The sequence below is a fragment of the Oenanthe melanoleuca genome, chromosome 28 (assembly GCF_029582105.1).
Source record: "Oenanthe melanoleuca isolate GR-GAL-2019-014 chromosome 28, OMel1.0, whole genome shotgun sequence".
Taxonomy (NCBI): domain Eukaryota; kingdom Metazoa; phylum Chordata; class Aves; order Passeriformes; family Muscicapidae; genus Oenanthe; species Oenanthe melanoleuca.
In genome coordinates, this window is record NC_079361.1 from 173,973 (window position 1) to 196,402 (window position 22,430).

At 41.5% G+C, this 22,430-nt stretch overlaps 1 protein-coding gene across 4 annotated transcripts in view; it reads right to left on the reverse strand.

Moving 5' to 3' along the window:
• Window positions 1–18,736, reverse strand: part of RANBP3 (RAN binding protein 3) — a 60,016-nt gene extending 41,280 nt beyond the window's left edge. Inside the window, exons 1-2 of one of the 4 annotated variants that reach the window (XM_056512685.1) lie at window positions 18,261–18,736; window positions 7,284–7,339 (exon numbers count right to left, since the gene is read on the reverse strand). In XM_056512685.1, coding sequence (XP_056368660.1) covers window positions 7,284–7,339; window positions 18,261–18,282 — 78 coding nt within the window. In that variant the 5' untranslated portion in view covers window positions 18,283–18,736. The remainder of the gene's footprint in view (window positions 1–7,283; window positions 7,340–18,260) is intronic. The other 3 variants (XM_056512688.1, XM_056512686.1, XM_056512689.1) reach the window with 3 other exon arrangements.
• Between the last annotated feature and the right edge of the window lie 3,694 nt (window positions 18,737–22,430).

The following is a 22,430-nucleotide window of genomic DNA, read 5'->3' on the forward strand; positions in this document are numbered from 1 at the left end:
TCACACGACAGTGAATTATCTGAAAAGCAACATCAATGCTTTTTTCATAAATTAGCAAGTTTCAATCTATTTCAAGGAGGGAGGTGACGGGATAACTAGTGTACCCTAATGACATTTGGTATTTGCCCAAGTTCTGCCACAGTCTTTTCATTCCTTCACATGATTTAATGCTGCACATCCCTGCTTGTACAACAAAAGTTAGCATTCTCATATTCTGTACACATCTGAAGAATGAAAAAAGCTAAAAAGGCTTTGAGTACAAAAAACTGTATTGTGATTAAGGACTAAGTTACAGTCCATGGATAACATGCAAGCCAAGGATGTGCTCCCATTTGCAATCTGTGGGCTGAGCTTCCCTGCATCTTATAGTGAAGTATCTGAAGAATTAAGCAGTAAGGAAGAGATGGCACTCAAAAGCACTCAACCTTGGCTTGCTCCCAGATAACACTTGGTAGAACAAAGACTAACCATGCTCATCATTGCCCAGGTGCTGGCAAAAGCCTCAAAAAAAAAAAAAAAAAAAAAAAAAAAAGAACCAGTAGCACTTAACATCTTATGAACCAAGTTTTTCAAGTAACACTTGTCCTGTCATGGTAAGAAAAGACAGCAATACATGAAGTTTTATCATGCAAGAAATTACTATAAGGGTCAAAATAGTCAAAATATATTTATGGTAATAATACTATGGATATCAGGTAAAAGTTCAGGAGGCCAGGTTTTTGTACTGTCAAAGTTATCTAACATTTTAGTAGTTAGTTGTTAATAATAGACCCAAACACTAACTTAAAACCCCACAGAATGAGAGGAGTTAAAGAAACATTTTTTCACCTAACATTTAATAAAATCAGCAGTCTAGCAACCTATCCTTACCTTTTCTTTTGGGGAGAACAGCAGGAAAACACTACCTGGAACTGGCCATAGCACTTAAAAGATATGTTTAAAAAAATAAAATTAAAAAAAATTTACACTGACTTCTGGCTACAGTTCAGAAAATTGCTAACAATGAAGAGGAGGCAAGAATATTCAATACACATTTGTGCTAAGCACTTACAATTGGAAATGATAAAACACTTTGCAAGTAATTCATAGACAATTTAGAATATCCTAAAGTAGGCTAAATAAACATCCAACACATTTTAATAACTCTTGTAATACTTGAAATACTTGGTGTCAAGCATTTCAAAAAGTGGAAATAAGCATAAATCTCATGTCTATCCTAAGCAAGACTGGAATAGCTGCTTCAAGACCCACAAAAGAAACAAAAATTACTGCAAATCACCACTTTATGAAGAAAAATCTGAATCCAATATAAGAATTTCACAGCCAATATATAAATACATAAAAACATATAAAATAATATTAGAAAAAATGTATTAATCAAAACTACTGTAAGTTTCAGAATTTTGTGAATAGTATGTGGTATAAGTCATGGAAAACAAGACCAACAAAGGACTCAAGGATTTATCAAACCAGAAGTGCTCCAGGCAGAAGTTTGTACAGCTGTTCTCAAAAAAGCATATCCAAAGGTAACTGCAAGCTCTTAAAATTAATTTTAATCCTATGCACTATTGAAAGTGTTTCCTAGTCTCTTAGCTTCATGAATTCTGATCTAAGCTCTTTCTGGAAGTTCTTCAGAGATGGTGAACAGTTCATTCTCCTCCTTCTTGCTGGAATATATTTTGCTGTCTGAGAAATGTGTCCCTCTTTGACCCTCCTCTTCTCTAGAGAAAACATTCCTTACAAAATACAGTTCTAGGGAGAACTTGACAGAAACCTGTTCCTGTCTTTTAAACACTATGGCAAAGATCAAGGGAAATATGAATAAAGTTAGGAAGCCACCTACACAAATTCACCTTGCTCAGCCAGATCAAACAACTTCTATTAAAACTAAAAATAACATACAGACTAAATACATCTAAGTCTATTTGGAGTTTTGACTTCTTCTGCATTGCAGAAAATAAGGAGAGACATGAAGGAATACTTAAAAGCTAAGACTCACATGATACTAGTCATCCAATATAGGCAAGGAAATAATATTCTTTTCCAATAAAGATGGGCACAAGCACTCTTGGACCAGCTTTTCCTCCCAGTTCTAAGTTGAACTATTTGCAACTCCTTTCCTCAGTGTTCTCACTCTAGCAGCTCTATCCAATAGCCTAAAAGATTACTCTCAGAATATGTTGTCACATTTTTTACCTGCTTAGAGCCAAGGACAACTCTTGCCTATATGCCTAACAGCCTTTCACTTTATCAGGCTCTCTGTATTTCTCCAAGCTTCCAAAACCCAAGCATTTCCAAACAATACTGCATCAAAGCAGGACTTCAATTAACCCCTACTTTATATATTAAAAAAATAAAATTTAAAAAAAAAATTAAAAATTAACTCATGATTTTGCTCTCCAGGCTACCAGGGAATGCCATCTTCTAATTCCCTATATCACTTTTACAACTCCATACCTAGTTTTAAAATTCCACAGTTAAGACCATGATGATAGCTAGAACAATCTAACAACATAACCTCTTATTCACTCCAGAACCTTAGCACTTAGGACCCAGCTACCCCTTAAAAATCTTTGTACTGTTTTGGTATTGAACATGACCCAAGTATCACATAATTTACCTTCTTTCAGAGTCAATCTTAAAAGACTACCACTATCAATTCACATATGGAAAGCAGTATACACTGATCAAAATTAGTTACACAACAAACTAGAAGTGCTCTTTTCTATATTCCACTGTTATATATGAGATTCGTGCTAATTAAATTGTAACAATATTAGCAAAACTGTTGCTTTATAATTAATAGAAAAATTGCATTTAATTGTTATAAAGCAAAAAGGGATAAAGGAAATGGTTAAAGAAAGCAGATAGAATCATCCTCCAGATGTTTGGTGGGAGCAAGGATAGTAAGGGTATAGGTCTACAGCATCTAGAAACAAAACTTTCAGCCTTGAATTGGGCCAAATTGGGATCATTCCAGACACTGAACAACAGACAAAGGCCTGTTATGGGAACATATATTTAATCATATAATCCTAAGCTCAGTGCGCCTGCGCTACCTGCAAGGTCAAACAGCAAACACTAAGGAAGACCCAGAGCCTTCATTGGAAACAAGAGCCCCAAAAGGAGGGGAGACCCCCAACCACGGGTGACGCATGTGCAACACAACACAGTGATGTAGATTTTAGGAACAGAAATGAGGAAGAGCTTTCTAGAAGATTCTGTATTAATATGTATTAGCAAACAGTATATAAGTGAGATTTTTAGCTTGACTCATTTGGTACGGTGTGAGAGGAATGGCCCTGCCCGTACCCCCGGTCAGGGTATCCCCGGTCAGTTTTACTTATGCTTTATTTGAATCTTGAACCTCAATTATACTAAATTACTCACTGCCAAATTTTGTATCTATGTAACTAATATACTTGGATTGTACTTATTTATATACAATAGCTGTTGTTAATAAATTGCTGCTAAATTTAACTTTGTTGTTTGATTAACTGGACAAAAATGAACATATCCAAAATATCCATTCATGACACTACCAATACTCCAACACAGCTGGTAGGGGGAAGAGGACAAGGCACAAGCTCCATCTTAAACACTGGCATTTTCAAGTACAATTTTTTTTTTTAAAATCTGAGTGGAGAAATCTACCTTTTCCTATACTTGTGACTAGGGAGGTCATAATGATCCTATACCTTGACAATCAGTAATGACAAGATTACCACAGTTCACACTTACAGAATAAATGACACTACTTTAAAAACATTTTTGGACAAAGTGTTTCTTTACACTCCTACTGATTAAATTTGAGCTAATATACTTGCTTAAAAATGTATAAATCCAAAAAAAGGCAATACTTTCACCTCAGAAATACGTGTTAAAAGTTAACTTCAGAAAATTACTTAAAGTAACCTGTGGCCACAAACTTGTCATCAAATAATTTTATGGCAGAAGTTAAAGTCAGTTTCAGAGCAGAAACACCAAAGAAGTGTCTAATATTAAAAACAGATATTACTTGTATCCATCAATTTAAATATTTAATTCAGAAAGGGCTATGAAAAGCATAGCTTGGCTCATAAATAAGTAACAGATATACTCTTATGCCTAACATAGTGAGGTTCAGACCTCATCTTGCTTTCAGATCTCAACAGTACAAGCCTTAAGCTGATGCAGTTTTCAATTGGTGTCAGCACTAGAAACTCTGCTTGTCAGAAACACAAACAGCAGTGCTACTATTGAGACATTTGCAAAATTATATTTCACACATTAGAAAAATAGTTCTCAAAGAGTTAAGGAGACAAAAATCATGAAAATGCAGACTCACTCATATTTAATACCAACTTGACATCCACCATTAATTGACACCTAAACTGAAGACAAGGACAGACTAATCCTGTCTTTAACTACAAAAGAAAATTCAAACCTCCTTATGGAAAATAAAATTAAGGGGCAGCATTATTAACATAATGCACTTTTTGTCCCTTCCAAATAAATATGTCAAATTGCAAGTTCTGATGTTTTATTCAAATGTATGCATACTTAGCTGGAAGATGCAGTTAAAAAATTAGTTCCCAGACTAATATGAGCTTTGTCCTAGAGTATGCTGAATATTTTCCAATTTCTCATGGAGAAAAAGATCATAAAACCACAGAATTGTTCAGGCTGGAAAACTCCTCCATGATCTGGGCACTGCCAAGTCCATCACTAACCCATGTCCCCAAGTGCCACATCCACAGAGCTTTTAAATCCCTGTAGGGATGGGGATCCACCACTGCCCTGGGCAGCTGTAACAGGGCAGAACAGCCCTTTCAGTGAAGAAATTCCCAAGATCCAACTTGAGGTCATTTCCTCTCATCCTGTCCCTTGTTCCCTGCTAGCAGAGCCCACCTGGTTCCACCCTCCTGTCAGAGATCTGTAGAGACTGAGAAGGTTACTCGTGAGCCTCCTTTTCTCCAGGCTGAGCCCCCCCACAGCTGCTCCTCATCAGCCTTGTGCTCCAGCCCCTTCCCCAGCTCTGCTGCCCTTCTCTGGACATGCTCCAGCCCTTCAGTGATTTTCTTGTCATGAGGGGCCTAAAACTGAACCCAGGATTTGTAATGCCTCAGCAGTGCCCAGCACAGGGGACAGTCACTGCTCTGGTGCTGCTGGCCACATTGTGGCTGGTACAGGCCAGGTGCCATTGGCCTTCTTGGAGACCTGGGCACACCTGGGCTCATGTTCAGCTGCTGTTGACCAGGACCACCAAGGCCTTCTCCCCCAGGCAGCTTTCCAGCCACTCTGCCCCAAGTCTCCAAAGTGTTTCATAGTGTTGGTATGACCCAAATGTCAGACATCTTCCAAGCACAAACTTAAGTCAAGATTTCTAGAAAAAGAACATTGCTTAACTTATAGTAGACACTACTGTTAGTTCCAGATAAGTCAGTAAGAGCACTGAATTATATCAACCCAGGTGTAATACTAAGAGGATCTGTAGACACTAGAATGAAGTAATTCTTCTCAGGATGTCCAGGTTCATTTGGAAAAACACTGGGCAAACATATAAACAACCATCACAGTTAACTAAATACACAATGTACCACTTTTTCTCCCTCTCAGCTTACTGTCAGACTGCTGTATCAGCACTACAAGCCTCCAATAACACTTTTGCTTACAGAAAAAGAGTTACTTGACTAGACAGACATTTTGCTAAATTAGAATTGTAATTTACATTGAGAAATTACATATTTGAGTAGTGTGTTTAACTACTATTTTGAAGTTACTTTTGAATTTTCTTCAAAACATTGCTCTAGGAAAAACTTCTCCGTTTACAGGATTTCCCTGTTAACTTTATTAAAGATAGTCTTTTGTGGTAGGCAGTGCACTTAACCAAGCACCTTTTACAGAAACAGTAACGAAATTTACCCTTCTTGGGAACATTTAGATATTAAATTTTTCTGAAAAAACAGTGAAAGGGTGTTTTTCCACATGAACCTGGACATCCTGAGCAGAATTACTTCATTGCAGTGTCTACAGACTCTTAGTCAATATGTTTTTACAAATATTTTGTTGAGACCTATCAGAGTGCAACAGATCTGCCTCACAGCCCAATGCAGGAGCTTGCACAGCTAAATGCTCAAGGCATGCAGTGTGCAGGCTGCTGGAGAAAGAACTTGAGAATACAAGAACTGCTATCTTGGCATGTAAGGACCAGGCCAGCAAAAAAGGACACAGGACATGTCACTCTGTCTGGATCACACTGCTATGATCACCACTAGGGTAAAGGACACCTGTAGAGAACACTCAACCATGATGCAACTCAGAAGGGACTTCAGAAGAGTCTAACCAACAGTGGGTGATTGGGAGCTGTTTCCTAAAAGGAAACATAATCACAACTGGTAGTGCAAACACTACCACTCCCTTCATCCCAAGATATATGTAAACAGTGACTGCAAAAAATGTAGCTAAAAGAATGTCTTGAAAGTACTTACTCTCTGGCAGATTTAATTTTAGGAGGACAGCTGACTTAAATCCTTTCCAAGCTGAGAAACAATTTCAAGCTCCTGCTGAGGAATACACCTACTGAACCTGTGAGAAAGCTTGAATCTGGTACTTGTTCCAAATCAAAGAAAAGCTATCAACTGAAAAGTGGTTCAGTATTTCAATACAAACATTTCTGACTCCACAGATAACAAAACAATCCAGTGATCCTATAGAAAGTATCATACACTTTTCCTGGTTCCCACCATCTTCAACACAAACAAGAGTAACCTTGATTTTTTCCCCCCATAAATATCTTAACAGCTTTTACTATTAACCAAACAGAATTAAATACCCTATTGAGATGAGGGAACAGAATTACCATTTCCCATGGTAACTAGTCACTTCCCAGTATACTAACCAAAGATATGAGAGACATTTAAATACACTGAGGTGAAATGCATAATCTAGACCAGTTTTCTTTGCTTTATCTTAGTCCTAGTATCAGAAAAACAAATTTTGTAGCTTTGTCATGTAACTCAAGTGTCAGCACTCCTTTGCCACACGCTCAAGATACACCTTCACCACACTTTTTCTTCCACATTGGTCCATCTTCTGTCTGAAGACCTACCTGTACTGTGAAACCACCACACACCTTCCCACTTTTAGCATTTCAGTACTTGCTTGCCCTATGCCCATTAATGATGTTGATGTCCTATTAGCCATCTTCAGCCTCACAACAATACAGACAAAGGGCTGATCATCATGGAAGGAAGGAATCGGGGCTAAGAACAAAACAAAAAAAAATATCAGCATCTCCTTACCTTCTGTGCTTTATCCTTCTGAAATACAAAGACGGGTGGAGCAATGGCAGGTTTTTCTGTAAAAAGAGAAATCATTGGGGTTTTTTCCAACCACATTCATTCATATTGACTATTATGAAAATGTTATGTTCTATGATGCTTTTACCAATAATGAATCCTTAAGCTGGTTAATTCTCAGTTACACATATAGTTTCTATCAGTTCCTGGTAATAGACGTTTATAAGGACTTGATCTTCAAAAGTAAGGAGTGTTTTAAGGCGAACAACAAAACTAATATCTGAAAGCTAACTGTGTTTCCCCTCCAGATCACTTTCAAGCTAGTACTTGTACCATACTTTGGAACATCATAAGGAAAAGACCCTGTGCTGCAGCAGTTCACTAGCTGAACAGATGTTTTTCCTTCCCCATTGTCACACATTAATGAAGAGTTGACACCCCTACATACCCCTTTTTTAAAGGTCACTAACTGACATTTGATTACACTCGTATTTCATTATAATTCAACGCTTTAGAAAGGTTCTAAATCAATATTTACAGGTCTAAAATTCAAACCTGATATATTACATATTACAGAGGGACCAGTCTTTTCTGTATAATTTAAGAGCACATGTGCTTTCATCTTAAAGCTCTGAATCAAATATTAGCAGGATGCTATTTTCTAAATACGCACATCAGCATCTAGTCTACATGAATAGAATTAATTTCTAGAATTAGTGCATATTTCCATTGTCCTTTTGTGAGATTTCACAACTATACCTCAGTGTCCTGAATAACAAAAATATACATACACAGGGGGAGCATGTGTGATAAAGCAGAGAAGAATTCCTGAGAGTTCCCTGTGTTACATTTGAAGAGATGCTGCGCACGCACTACACAGTCAGCGGCCTTCTGTATGTTTGCACAGCTAAAGACGAGTACAATATTTCAGTCTTTCAGTCTGGAAATTGGATTTAGGAAGAGCTAGATTTGCAAAGAAATTAGCCAGAAAGTTCCACCTTTGCAATTATCCAATCTTATAAACAAATCTAGACATCTATGAAAATTTAAAAATTTAAAACTTTCAGAGCTTGAAAAGCTAGCATTAAAAAAGGAAACAAAGCTATCAAGATGAATTACCTTGCACCAAAAAAAAAAAAAAAAAAAAACCAAAACAAAACCAAAACAAAAAAAAAACAAAAAAAAAAACAAAAAAAAAAAAAAAAAAAAAAAAGAACAACCTAACAGTACCCCAAAAGCTTCCATAAATGAGCTGCAGCATCAATAAAGTACTTGGATCACCACATAAGGAAAAACGGATGAAACTCTCCATTCGGGAACTGCTAGTGTTAGATCAGTTTGGCTGAAAAAGTGAAGCTTTAGTTGACATACACAAAATTATGAAAATTATTACCAGAACTGTGTATTTAATTTTGAGGGTAGAAAAGTCTCTTTCTATTTTTCTGTGGATCTAAGTCAAAGGGATAACCCAGCAAAACCAAAAAAAACACTGCAAGACTGAACATGCAAGACTGGCACAACATGTTCTACAAAAGATAAAATCAATCAAGAAATTAGGCTACTTATGATATCATTTTGTCTGCTCTTTTTTTCCCTTTATTTTTTAAGTTCTTCTATCCATTAAATACTGCTGAATCTTAAAAATGCTTATTAGTAAGAGTAATGCAGACAATCCATTTCAGAAGTGAAAACAATACAGACCCTTAAAGGTAATACCTGTCCCAAAAACCGGGCTGTGTTGAAACAAGCTAGGGATTCATTTTCATTCCCTTGGCCTCAGTATAACCTACCTGTGGGAGGCTTCACTGAGGCAACTGTTAAGCTTTTAACCCTTGACTTCAAAGTGACAATTATTTCTTAATACCATGAGGTATACTTTAGTGCTACTGCAGCATGCTCTCTGCCCAACCAATCAATGGGGAGATCTACCAGAATGTGGGACTTGATTGTAATGCACACCTCACAAGAGATTCCTGCACCAAATTCTGCAAATACCAAGAAGAACTGAGCAAAAAAACTACTTGTCTGTCTAGTGCATAATAAAGAACTGAAGTACTGAGAGAAGAAAGCAAAGAAAAACAACAATGCACAGTGCAGAAAAAAGCATGGGAGAGCTGGCAAAAGATGGAATGGGTATCCAGAGAAATTGATGCAAAGTAACACAACAAAATTGGATATAAGAGTCCAGTGATTGTAAACTAAGCACTCAGGAAAAAAGAAGACAGGTGCCAGGAACAGCAGAAAGCTCACAGGAAAAAAAAAATTCATTAAAGTACAAAGGACAAGAGAGTAAAAAATCTCCAACTATTTGAGATTTGTGTCTAGCTATGACAAATGACAATGGCAAAAGGATCTAATAAAGCAAACTGTGGCCAAGTCTGCTAGTCAACCTGGAAAAGGGAACACCAGTGCAATGTTTGATACTCTTTGTCCACTGAAGGAACACAGCCATCCAGGTCCAAGAATCCCACTACTGCTCTTGCTGACTGTGAGACCAACTGACAGGGTCAGGAATCATGATGAGGCAATAGGGACTCACAGCTAACAATTGTACCAGTGCTTACTCAGGACCAGACATAGGGAACACTTGTTCATTGTATCCATTTTTAAGTCTGCAGCAAGACCACAGTGCTGGAAACATCTCCCTAATTCTAGCCCAAGGCAAGAAGGGATCACTAGATTGCCTAATCTGACCACCTTCATTAAATACTGTATGTTTTTCTAAGCCTTATTTAAATTCTGGGTAAACATTTTCATTGAAGGCATCAAAAGCGAAGTTTTACTACCCTCAATCATCCATTTCTGCACTTCATATAAAAATTCTAGTGCTAAATTTCCCATTCAAATGTCCAACTCCAGCTTTTGGTTCCTATTTCTAGTTATGCTTTTAAATGCATTTATATAGAGCTCTCTAGCATTTAATGTTTTCTGTACAAGAGCACTGAAGAACCCACGTACCAGGTTTTAATTTTGCAGATCAAAAATCCAGATGTCAGGTAGTTCTTTGGTTTTTCCAACTGGTCCAAAACAAGAATTCCACTGTTATTTGTACTACCCAACCTCTGGGCCTGACATTCATGCTCTCAAGCATGCTCTTGCTATACCAGGGTATCTAAAGGATGACCTATGGTACAATGGATCTGCCAGGTCCACTAAACTGTCAACAACTTAAAAAGAAAATAAAGCTTGATATATAAAAGAAAAACCCTCAACCTCCAAACTTCAGGTAGAATGCATGTAAGAGTAAGAGAACACAAGATCTCCTTCACCAAGAGATGAGCAGTCAGAGCATACAGTTCTTAAAAACTGAGGATTAGACTCGGGTTTTTTCTTCAGAGAAGCAGACAGAAACACAGCAAAACAAAATCTAGAAAAATGTCCATTTTCTAACCAAGTCAGCCTTATTAAAGGTGTTCAGATAAAGTCCAAGCATATAAGAAGGAAAGCAAAATTTTCAATAATTAGCATCAGAGACAGTACCTTTCCAATCTCAATATCTGGAACCATACAAACCTAAATGGTTTTAGGCTGTCAAATCAAATTGAATCCACACCTGAAAACCAAGTGAATCCACAGAACTCCTTCCTGCAGTTTATTCACTTTGCAGATATTTCAACCTGCATGAATAACTACAAAAATCTCAAGAGCTGGATTTCACAGGCTAAATTTATTTAACATATTTTACCATCAAGTAATTAACTACTGATAAATACCTGATGTGTTGTATTATTAAACCTGCTGAGCTTCCTTCACAAGCTGTGGAAATCAGAAGGCAGAAACTGAAAATATTACCTCCATAGCTCATGCAGAGATATCATCTTCAAGTCACATATACTATTTACTATTAGATTTTTAACTTATATGCGTGACCACTCTCCCATGTCAACCACATTTCCCACAGCTAGACATCCACTCACATGATGCACCTCTCGCAGCCGCAAGGTGTCAGATCTTTATTGCAGCATGAAATGACTCATTCAAGGGCAACAGGAAATGCTTTTGTAGGTACATTGGTGGTAAGAGAAAGGCTGGGGGAAACGTGGGCCCTCTCTAGCAGGAAACAAGGGAGCTAGTTTCCATGGATATGGAGAGCTGAGGTACTCAATGATGTTTTTAACTATCTTCACCAAGAAGTGCTCCAAACACTCCACCCAAGTTACAAAAGAGGAAAGCAGCAGGGACTGGCAGGATGAAGGATCACCTGCTATAGGAAAATTGGCTTGAGACCATCTAAGCAAGTAGAAGGTGCACAAGTCCATGGGAGCTGATGAAATGCATCCATGAGTCCTAAGGGAACTATCAGAGGAAGTGGCTAAGCCACTATCCATTCCTTGAGAAGTCGTGGCCATCTGAGGAAGTTCACAGTGACTGGAAAAGGGGAGACATAACCCCCATTTACAAAAGGGGAGAAAAGGCAGACTTGGGGCACTACAGCTGGCCAGCCTCACTTCTGTGCCTGGCAAGATTGTGGAGCAGACTCTCCTGGAAACTGTGCTAAGGCACAAGGAAAATAAGGCAGTGATTGGTGAGAGCCAACATGGCTTCACTTAGAACAAATAACACCTCACAGATTTGTTTCTATGATTGTGTTACAGTGCTGGTGGACAAGGGAAGAGCAACTGACAGTCTATCTGGACTTAAGCAAAACATTTGACACTGTCCCACAGGAGATCCTTGTCTCTAAATTGGACAGATGTACCACTCCCTGGATAAGGGGTTTGCTGGTGGCTGCACTCAGAGTTGCAGTCAACAGCTTCGTGTGCAAGTGGAGACCAAGTATGGAAGGCAAGACAGTTGGGACTGTGCAAATGTTACAAAATTCTACACGGTCAAGTGCAACTCCTGCATGTGTCAGGGCAATCCCAAGCACAAACACAGGCTGAGGGGAGAATGGAGTGAGAAGAAGCCTGGGGACAAGGACTTGTGGGTGCAGGTGGATAAGAAGCTCAACATGCCCCAGCCATGGACACTGGCACACAGAAACCCCTCTTGTGCTGGGCTGAGTCCCCAGCATGGGCAGCAAGAGAGGGAGGGGGGCATTCTGCCTCTCTGCCCCACTCAGGTGAGACCCCACCTGCAGAGCTGCCCCCAGCCCTGGGGAACAGCAGGAAGATGTGGAGCTGCTGGAGCCAATGCAGAGGAGACCACAGAGATGCTCTGAGGGCTGTAGCCCCTCTGCTCTGGGGACAGGCTGGGAGAGCTGGGGGTGTTCACCTGCTGGGAGGGAGAAGAAAAGGCTCTGGAAAGACCTCAGAGCCAGTTCCAGGGCCTAAAGGGGCTCTACAGGAGAGGGACTTTTGAAAAGGTGGAACATCTTCAAACTGACAGAGGGTAAATTTAGATAATATATTAGGAAGGAATTCTTCCCTGGAATGGTGGTAAGGCCCAGCACAGGTTGTTTCATGGACCTGTGGCATCCCTGGCAACATTCAAGGCCAGGTTGGATGCAACCCAGATCACAAAATATCTTGGTGATTCATGTTAATCTTTAAATTTTAGAAGGACCCATGTCATGAAAACAGCTTTCAAGACCTCACCAGATCTGCTATAGCCACGTTATTAAGACAAGAATTTATTTTTAAAGCTAAGAACTACAATGTTTCAAACATTCTTAAAATTTACTCCAAATTACATTTAGAAATGGAATAACACCAGATTACATGGAAAACTAAAAAAAACCTAGGGTGCAACTTCTTTGCAAGAAAATCCTTGCTTCAATTTCAAGAAGCACTCTTCAACACCAGAAGCATACAAGTTGGGAATAGCTACTCCAACTGTAACTCTTTGTAATATCTTGCTTGAGAGAATTAAGTGTACCTGTGAACAACTAATGAGTGTTAAAAAGAAGAGCAATTAGGCTGTTAACTGACTAAAAATACTTAAGAGTGGTAATCTATCACTAGTGAAACACTTATCTAAAAGTCAAGAAAATAAAGTTCAAAGTTAGGTTTAATTATGCTTTTTGGAACACTGCAGGCCACAAAAAATGCTCCTGGGGATTTTTTCACCATTTAAATTACGAAGAGCAGAATAATCATGCAAACTGTAACACATGAAGAGATACAGACAATTTGCAGCACTATAAAATTCAAAAGGTGTTGATAACAACACAAGATTCTCTTTCAATAGCTAACGATAGACTCAAAACAAAGAGCAAGCTGCCACTAAGAGCTTATCTGCAGAAAGACCTCCGCTGGCAAAACCCAGCCATACCTCATGTCAGAAAGAATGAGAAACACAACTGGGTAATTTACAGCCAAACTTCACAAGTGATGTCACGATGAATAGAACTGACATGGGGACAAGAGATACATCTGCAAATGTCACAAGTCAGGAAAAAAAAGAAAAGTAGCTTATTTTTATATGAGAGGAAAAAGAAAGCCATGAGGCAGACCAATTACTTTGCAATGTAGATAAAATTAAATAAAGAACTCAAAAAAGTGTTAACAAGAGGTATTAAAGCATTTAGATAGGTCTGTCTTGTCAATTAAATAGATCTTTATGTTGTCTGGGCGTGAATTATTAGGACATGTCAGTCAGCCTAACTTCACATGTACAAATCCATCTGAAGTCACCATGAGGGGAAAAGAAATCTTGTTTCTAGAACGTGCAGAGTCAGTGGTGAATACCACATTTTTCCCCAGAGTAATGGCAGACGTTCTTCTGTCCAAAAGTTACCATGAGACAAGAACAAACAATCGGGGCAACAGCTCAACCTCTCCCCCCCCCCCGCCAAGGAAATGGCGCAGAAGAAATGTCAGCATCCTACAAGTCTGGTAAAGAAATAATACTGATTAGTCTGAAAGGAACTACAGTTTGCTCACCTTTTGTGCATTTCATAAAACCATAAAATATGCTGAACTGGAAGGGATCCATTAGGAACACTGAGTCCAACTCCTGGCCCTGCACCTTTGGCATCCCAAAAAGGCCACCATGCGACAGAGCACTATTCAAACACTTCTTGAACTCAGGCTTGGTACCATGACCATTGCCCTGAGAAGCCTTATGTGCTTGACCTCCCTCTGTGTGGAAAACCTTCTCCTGGTATCCAAGCTAAACCTCCCCTGACTCAGCTTCATGCTGTTTCCTCAAGCTCTGTCATTGGTCACAAGAGTGTTGAGACTGGTACTTGCCCCTCATGAGGAGGCTGAAGACTGCATTGAGGTCTCCCCTCAGTCTTCCCTTCTCCAGGCTGAACAAACCAGGTGTCCTCAGCAGCTCCTCACACAGCTTCCCCTCTAGACCTTTCCCCACCCTTGTGGCCCTGCTCTGGACACTCTCTATTAGCTTAATGTCTTTTTTATACTGTGGTGCCCAAAACTATCCCCAGAACTCAAGGTGAGGCTGCTGCAGTGCAGAGCAGAAACACACAATCCCCTCCCTTGCCCAGTTGGCCTGATGCCCCCCAGGACATGGCTGGCCCTCCTGGTTCCAGGGCACTGCTGACTGAGATCCAACTTGCTGTTGACCAGAACCCCCAGGTCCCCTCCTCCACCACTGCTCTCTAGCCTCTAATTCACTTACGGCAGTTACATACAGTAAACTTGTTATGATTGAGAACTTTATGCTCAGCTATTTCATAAAGCCAAGTAAATTGCAGACACCTCCTGAAAGGGAAATGCGAACACACCCATCAAATTTTAGCCCTGAGAAAAATTTCTAACTCCTTTCAGCCACTGAAAAAATAAAGTCATTAATTCCCCACACAAGGGGATCCTGTTGTCTTAAAAGTGAAGCTTCAGGAGTAAGTCATAAACAAGCAAATTACTAGCTACGTATCAGCTGCAAATTAATGAGAAATGCATTCAGGTTCTCATAAATATACAGGACCAATAGGAAGGTGCTAGTTCTCTTTAGTATTCTAGCTGGATTGTCTTAAAACTGACACTTCACACACCTAGCAGTGAAGTACCAAAGACTTCAAAGAAAGTTTTAAGAACATTCAGTAACTGCTTTATACATTAGTACCAATAACCACGCTTATCAGTCCAAAATCCTGTTTCAATAATCATCCTCACGATGACAGTCCCCAAAAACCTTTATCACAATGTCACTAAATCTCTGCAACAAAGTCAATCAAACTTCACAAAGCTACAGAGAAGTTACTCTCCCCTCCTCTTCATTAGCTCCACACTTACCAGCTCATTTCCCAGCACCAAAGGCAATGTCAAGACTAGGAACTGTTCCTAGGAATTTTCATAGTACAAAAGTCTTTGGAAAGTGGCACTAGGACTACCTCATCTTTTAGCCCCCTTCTATGCAGTAGAGGAACCCCTTCTCCTATCAAGATACAGTTGGTCATCACTCCAATATTAAGAGGCAGGAGAGCAGTTTCACCTCACTAGAAACAAATGAAAGACAAGTGGATGAAAAAGATTTGAGGAACAATAAGAATGAGAGAGTGAAGTAATTATTTGAAGAAATGCTTATAGCTTTGAAGAAATGCATCACAGAAAGATCATCCATCAAAATTGCAAAGCCCATTGGTAAAATGGTTACTTGGAGGCAGTACTGACAGCTCAGCAGTGATTTAAGATATTCAGTAGTCTAACAGAGACATTAGAACCTAGAAGAGAAAGATAGCTAATATATTGTTGGAAACAGAAACACCAACCAATGAATTGAAAGATGGGTATCATGTAAAAGTTACAGGTTAAAGGAGCTTCGTATTAGTAAGATTAGAAGCCACTGACAGCATGAAATTCTGCACTTTTCAAGGCCAGGAACATGTCTGTCAACAAACAGGTAAAAATCTTGAGTTTCACCTGCATGAATAGACAATAAAAGCTACTGTTTAAACAGACCAAGCAAAAACAGTCTTTAAGAATGACTGAAACCTCTTTCTTTTTACTTCTACTTTGTGTCAAAGAATAATTAGCTTTGCATCTCACAATGAAGTACAATTCAGACAGCACTGTTGTACAGATCAATCAAGACTAAGGAACACTAAGAACATTGCTGGAATCATACTTTTTTGTGAACATGAACACTGAGCTATCAAATGCTAAAAACAACAGAAGAGCAATACTAAACAGAAGGTCAAAGAATTATCACTACCAAAACAGTTACTTCACATATTTAGATGAAATTACCTAGGCACAGTAAAGTAAAGCATTCACCTAAACAATAGAAAAACAAAACTAATTGATGTGGTTAAGAATGAGGAAAAAACAGGCACCTGAGAAGATCCTTGCCATGACAGAGACCGCAAATAGCCAAGTAGAAAGATTACAGAATTCTCAGCAGAAAGATGCTAATTCAGGGAAGTGCACGTATTTCCACTGCTGTACAAAAAACATACACCTCAAAAATGGAACTGAAGGGAACAAAACTAGCAACAGGCAATGATATTAGCTGATCTTGCTTCACCTGAGGAAAGACTGTATCACATTCTTATCACAAAACAGCAGCAGATGAAGGTGACAACTCTGCAAAGACAGGTGAATATAAACTAAAGATGTTTATAGGTGAGGTAAGTCTCTGGAGGCAGAAAAGGGTCATAAGGATGGGATCACACTCCCCCTCGCCATCCTGGACAGTCTATAAGACTCTGCAGAAAAACAGAAGTAGAGATAGAAGTACACGACAAGTCATCACCAAAAGACGTAATAAATATTGGTAAACTGTTGAGTTTAATGTTCCCTGGCAGAAAGGGGAAGTGAAGGGCTTGCATGACTTAAGATAAGTGTTGCCAAGCTTCTGGTTCTAGGAACAAAACAACCCAGAACAAAAGAACCCATTAAAATTTATTATAAGGTCATTATAATGGTTTTATATAAATTAAATATTGACATTAAGTTTCTCGCAAATAGTCATTACAGATTTGGGTACTACTATTCTTGAGACACATATCATGCCTCCTTGGGTGCTGACAACTCATCTTGAGTCTGGAAGCCAACAGCTCAAGACATGCTGCATCACAGGATTCGTTAGCTTAAGTGCAATTGCATTGCTGGCTGCTTGAAGGTTTCACCTTCAAAGGCTGCACCTATAATATTTATTTGCTTCCTGTTGTTTAACAATAATATCAAAATAGCAATTGCCACTGACACAAAGCTCAAAAGTAAGAAACAATCCTGAAAGAAGGGGCCTCACACATACTTTCATTCCCTCTGGGCGTATCTTTCCCTCTTCCATTAACTGAGAGGAATGATGAGAAACAGAGACAGCAGGGCAAACTGGCTTTTGCCAAAACAGAGACACACTTGCCATTCACAGAGGCAAAATATAGATACCCACTGCCACTTAAAACACCACTGTACACACCTTACGGCAGAACATCCATATACTGTAATACTGCAGCCCAGGTTCTCCTAATGCTCTTCAGAAAAAACATGAAGCCACTTTACTAGCGGACCTTTGATGTTCTCAGCTCAAAAAAAATACAATGCATCTATTTTGATACCCCACCTTGTATTACACAGCACTGCCATGAATCCTTTAACTAAAACATTATTAACATGAGTTTAAGCAAAGGAAAGATTTACAGTGGTGCGAAAGCTGTGGAAAACAACTTTAAAAAGCAACTGGAAAAGGCAGGGCACAAAGCTGCTCAGAGCCGGGGCCGAGACACAGAGCTCGCTGCCGCGCTCCAGGGCCCGTGCCCAGCGCCGGGCCTGCTGTCCGCGTCCAGGGAGCACCGACCCGCCGGCGGCCACCGTCTCGGGAGCCGCCGCACCACGAACCCGGAGCCACCGACCCGCGGGAGGCTTCTAAGGACGTAGGCTCCAGCCCGGCTTCGTCCGTCCCCGCCTCGCGGACAGCGCAGTGGCCCGGCCAAGGCGCTCCCTTTGTCCAGCCGCTCGCCCCACGGGGACCGGGACGGCCGCAGGGAGGTAACGCTCCCGGACGCGCCCCTCAACTCGGATCGCAGAGCCTGGCCAGGGCCGAGCCACGCCAGGCCAGACTAGGCCAACCCAGGCCCACGGCAGCGCGGGGCCACCGCGGGCCAGGGCAGCGACGCCTGCAACTCCCACCTACCTTCGTTCGCCAGGTCCGCCATTTTACTTCCTCAGCCGCGCCCACAATGCATCGCGCAGCCGGACGGCACCGGTCGCCGCGGGCCCCGCGCGCCGCGCACGCCCCGATTTACGGCCGCTCCGGGAGGGCGCCGCGCGTGCGCCGTGGGCGGGGCCGGCCGTGGCGGGCTGGCGGCGTTCGCGAGGTGGCCAGTGGGTTCCGCAGCTCCGGGTGGGCGGTCTGGGCAGCGTTCGCGTAGGCCGGCTAGTTACGGGGCTTCCATTGGCCTGATCTCTCCCTGAGGCCCACGCATCTGTATACCGCGGCGGCCGCGGCCGTCGGAGCCGGGCCAGTTGCACGCGGGTCTCCGTCCCGTGCGCGGCCTTGCCCTTCGCACTTCCTCCCGTGGCTGCGGAGCCCAGGCGGGCAGGCCACGAGTTGCTCCTGGTGCCGCGGCCTGCGCTCACAGTGCCGCTGCCCGCTGCCCCGGCCGGTTACGGGCCAGCAGCGCCCGTGCAGCGCGTGCTCTGGGACGTGACTCCTCTGGGATGCTGTCAGCCTGAGCATTGACTCATCGAATATCCTGAGTGGAATCATCAAGTACAACTCCTGGCCTTGCAGGGGACAGCCCAGCAATCCCACCCTTCTCCTGAGAGCATCGTCCAAACGCTCTGGCAGCCTTGGGTCTGACCACTGCTGTGGGGAGCCTGCGCAGTGCCTGACCACTCTCTGGGAGGACCTTTGCCTAATACCCAACCTAAACCTCCCATGACACAGCTTCATACCCTTCGCTTTGGTCATGCATCATACCTTGCCAAGCCTTTTCTCCAGACTAGAGACTCAAACTCTTCAGTTTTTGGGAGGATGCTTCTCCATCCCATACATCTGTGTTTGCCATTCTTTGTGACATCTGGTTCTACAGAAGTCCACACTGCTCAAAATGTAGATGCACCAGAGTGTTATATGGTCACAGAGGGTCAGTCCAAAGAGTTCAGTATGTAACCATGCTAGTGCCCTCATTCTCTTGATGGTGCCCCATATTTTGTTGTCTGCTTTGTTCAGTGCACTACAGCTCCCCTGACTGCATGGTCTCAATCTCTATGCGTTGGTCAACAGCAGCTGGTGCTGGACATAGAAACTGACCAGCTCATGATTCTCATCTTAGCCTTAATGATTGCTTCAGGGCTCATTTAACAACAGCATGCACAGTGCCCAGCATTTGACTATATCCTTCACAAGCTGTCGCACTATCATAAGGCAAGATTCAAGGGCCAGGTTCCTGATTCCTTTTGCAAGTACCATGCATCAAAACCATCTGGTTTACCTGCTAGGAGAATTGTCCATCAGGAATATAACAGTAGAACTGACAAAACCTGATAAGAATAAATGAATGACACTAATTTAGAAAAAACAATAATCACAAGAATGGCTTGGGTTCCAAGGAACCTTAAAGCCCATCTCATTCCCCTCCTTGCCACAGACAGGGACATGTTCCTCTAGACCAGGTTGCTGCAAGCCACATCCATCCTGGCTTTGAACACCCAGGGATGGGTCAGCCACATCTTCTCTAGGCAACCTGTGCCAGGGCTTCACCAGTCTACCAGCCAAGAATTTGTTCCCAATATCCCACCTAACCCTGCCCTCTGGCAGTGGGAAGTCATTCCCATTTGTCCTGTCAATCTAGACTGCTGTCCAAAGTTCCTCTCCAGCTCTCTTGGAACCCCTTTAGGCCCTGGAACAGGCTCTGAGGTGACTCCAGAGCCTTCTCTTCTCCCTCCCAGCAGGTGAACACCCCCAACTCTCCCAGCCTGTCCCCAGAGCAGAGGGGCTACAGCCCTCAGAGCATCTCTGTGGTCTCCTCTGCATTGGCTCCAGCAGCTCCACATCTTCCTGCTGTTCCCCAGGGCTGGGGGCAGCTCTGCAGGTGGGGTCTCACCTGAGTGGGGCAGAGAGGCAGAATGCCCCCCTCCCTCTCTTGCTGCCCATGCTGGGGACTCAGCCCAGCACAAGAGGGGTTTCTGTGTGCCAGTGTCCATGGCTGGGGCATGTTGAGCTTCTTATCCACCTGCACCCACAGGTCCTTGTCCCCAGGCTTCTTCTCACTCCATTCTCCCCTCAGCCTGTGTTTGTGCTTGGGATTGCCCTGACACATGCAGGAGTTGCACTTGACTGTGTAGAATTTCATCATCCCACATCTCCACCCTCTCCAGGCCATTCTGTATGGTATCCCCTCCTTCCAGCATGTTGACCACACCACACAGGACACCTATCTTTAAATACAGAATACCTATCTGTAAATAAATGTCAATCTTCATCTTCATTCCATATGATGGAATACTTCAGTAGATCAGACAATACTCTTTGGAGTTTTACGATTGCTAGTGCAAGCTGCATTATCAGTTGAATTTGAAAGATAGTGGGCACAAGAAATCCAGGTGTTTTCTAAAGCATGTTAGGGACAAATTCTTACCATTTAAAACTTGCTAGTTCGGCCATCTAGTTCAGCAGGACATGCAACTGTATCTGACCAAGAGAGGAATGTCTGGGGATGTGATAATCAGTGGTTATTTTGAGTGTAATAATCATGAAATTGTGGCATTCAAGGTTCTGAGGGGAGTGACAAAGATAAATGTCAGACTTCAGCCCTTTCAAGAGATTGACTTTGGGTTATTCAAGTGAAGTGAGATTCTGTGAGGGTTAGCTCTGAAGAACAAAGGAGCTCAAAAGAGCTGGCAGCTTATTAAGGACTTCCTCCAAGCACAAAAACAGTCTGTCCCAGCAATCAGAGGAGTAAGTAAATGTGTTGGGAGACAAACTTTGTAAACACAGAATTTGTGAATGAACACAAAAAAACTGTACACAGGATGGAAGACTACTGAACTGGAAAATAGGAATACTTCTTCAGCATGCAGAGATGATATTAGGAAAGTCAAAGGCCAACTAGAGTTGACACTGCCAAGGGACTCCAAAAGCTTTCCTAGTCTTACTTTCCACTAAGGAAGGTCTTTGAGATTTGAGACAGGATTCAGAGACAGGATTAAGTCAAAAATCTCTTGAGAACTCTCAGCCCACATGAGTCCAAGGGATACAGTGGGCTGTGTGGGAGGGGGCTGAAAGCTGGCTGAGCAGACACATTCTATCAGCTTTAAAGGGTCCTGGAGATCAGTGAAAACCACGTCTGCATTCCAGGAGGCACTTAAAGCAGCAAGAGACTTTGTTTAACCTCTCACTCTCCAGCTACCTAGGAAGAAGTAAAATACTATTAAGAGTGTTGCTTTTCACTTGAGATTTCCTGTCATGCTTCCCTGGCTTAAATAAACTTGCCACTAGTCAATAAGCTATGTGGTCCTGAACAAGGCATCCCCATTTTCCCTGAGGGTAGAGCTCCAGCCATGGTATCCATAGATATCTGGAGCTGCAGCATTTTTCATTTGATCCCAGCTGACTTAAAGCTGATTTTTGTGTATCCTCTGAACACGACCTGAGACTTGGAATAGCTTTGTATGGTTTTTTTTTTGTTTGTTTTACTTTGTGTATATCCACTCAGAGCTTACAGGGTTGGACATTGGTGCTGGCAGCTGCATGATGTCCACATGGCAGCCTGAGTCTGTGTGTAGTTCTAAACCTTGTCTGTGTCTTTTCCCTGGAGAACATTTGGTGCAGACAATTTACAGAGAATTTAGCCAAAAGAATTAGCATGTTTCTATTCACATGAGAACTGTAATTTTCAGGGATATACAGCATGGCTGACTTAGCTTCAGTCTTTATGGAATTAAATTCCTTTCCCAAAGCAGACATATCCTACAAACTGAGTCAAACACTACTCTTGAAAAGTGAGGCAGAGTAATTACTTATATGTCTAAGAAACAATGATTACATTTTTACTTTAAGTGCTTGTTCTGATACAGATATCCATTACAGAAAATTTCACTTTAGAGCATTAAAACCTGTTAAACCTATAAGAAACTGTGAACATGCTTTTATCGTGAAAATGTTGCACAACTTTAATTATAGAAATTACTGCCCTGTGCTTCTCTTATGAGTATGTGGTACCAGCATAGTGAGTGACGTGACCCATTTAAGGGGAGCTCTTTAGAAAGAATGTACCTCAGAAAGTTACACTACACTTAAGAACCAGCAGGTCACAGTATGTTCTCTATTCATGTTCTAATTAGAGGCCATACTTCTCAG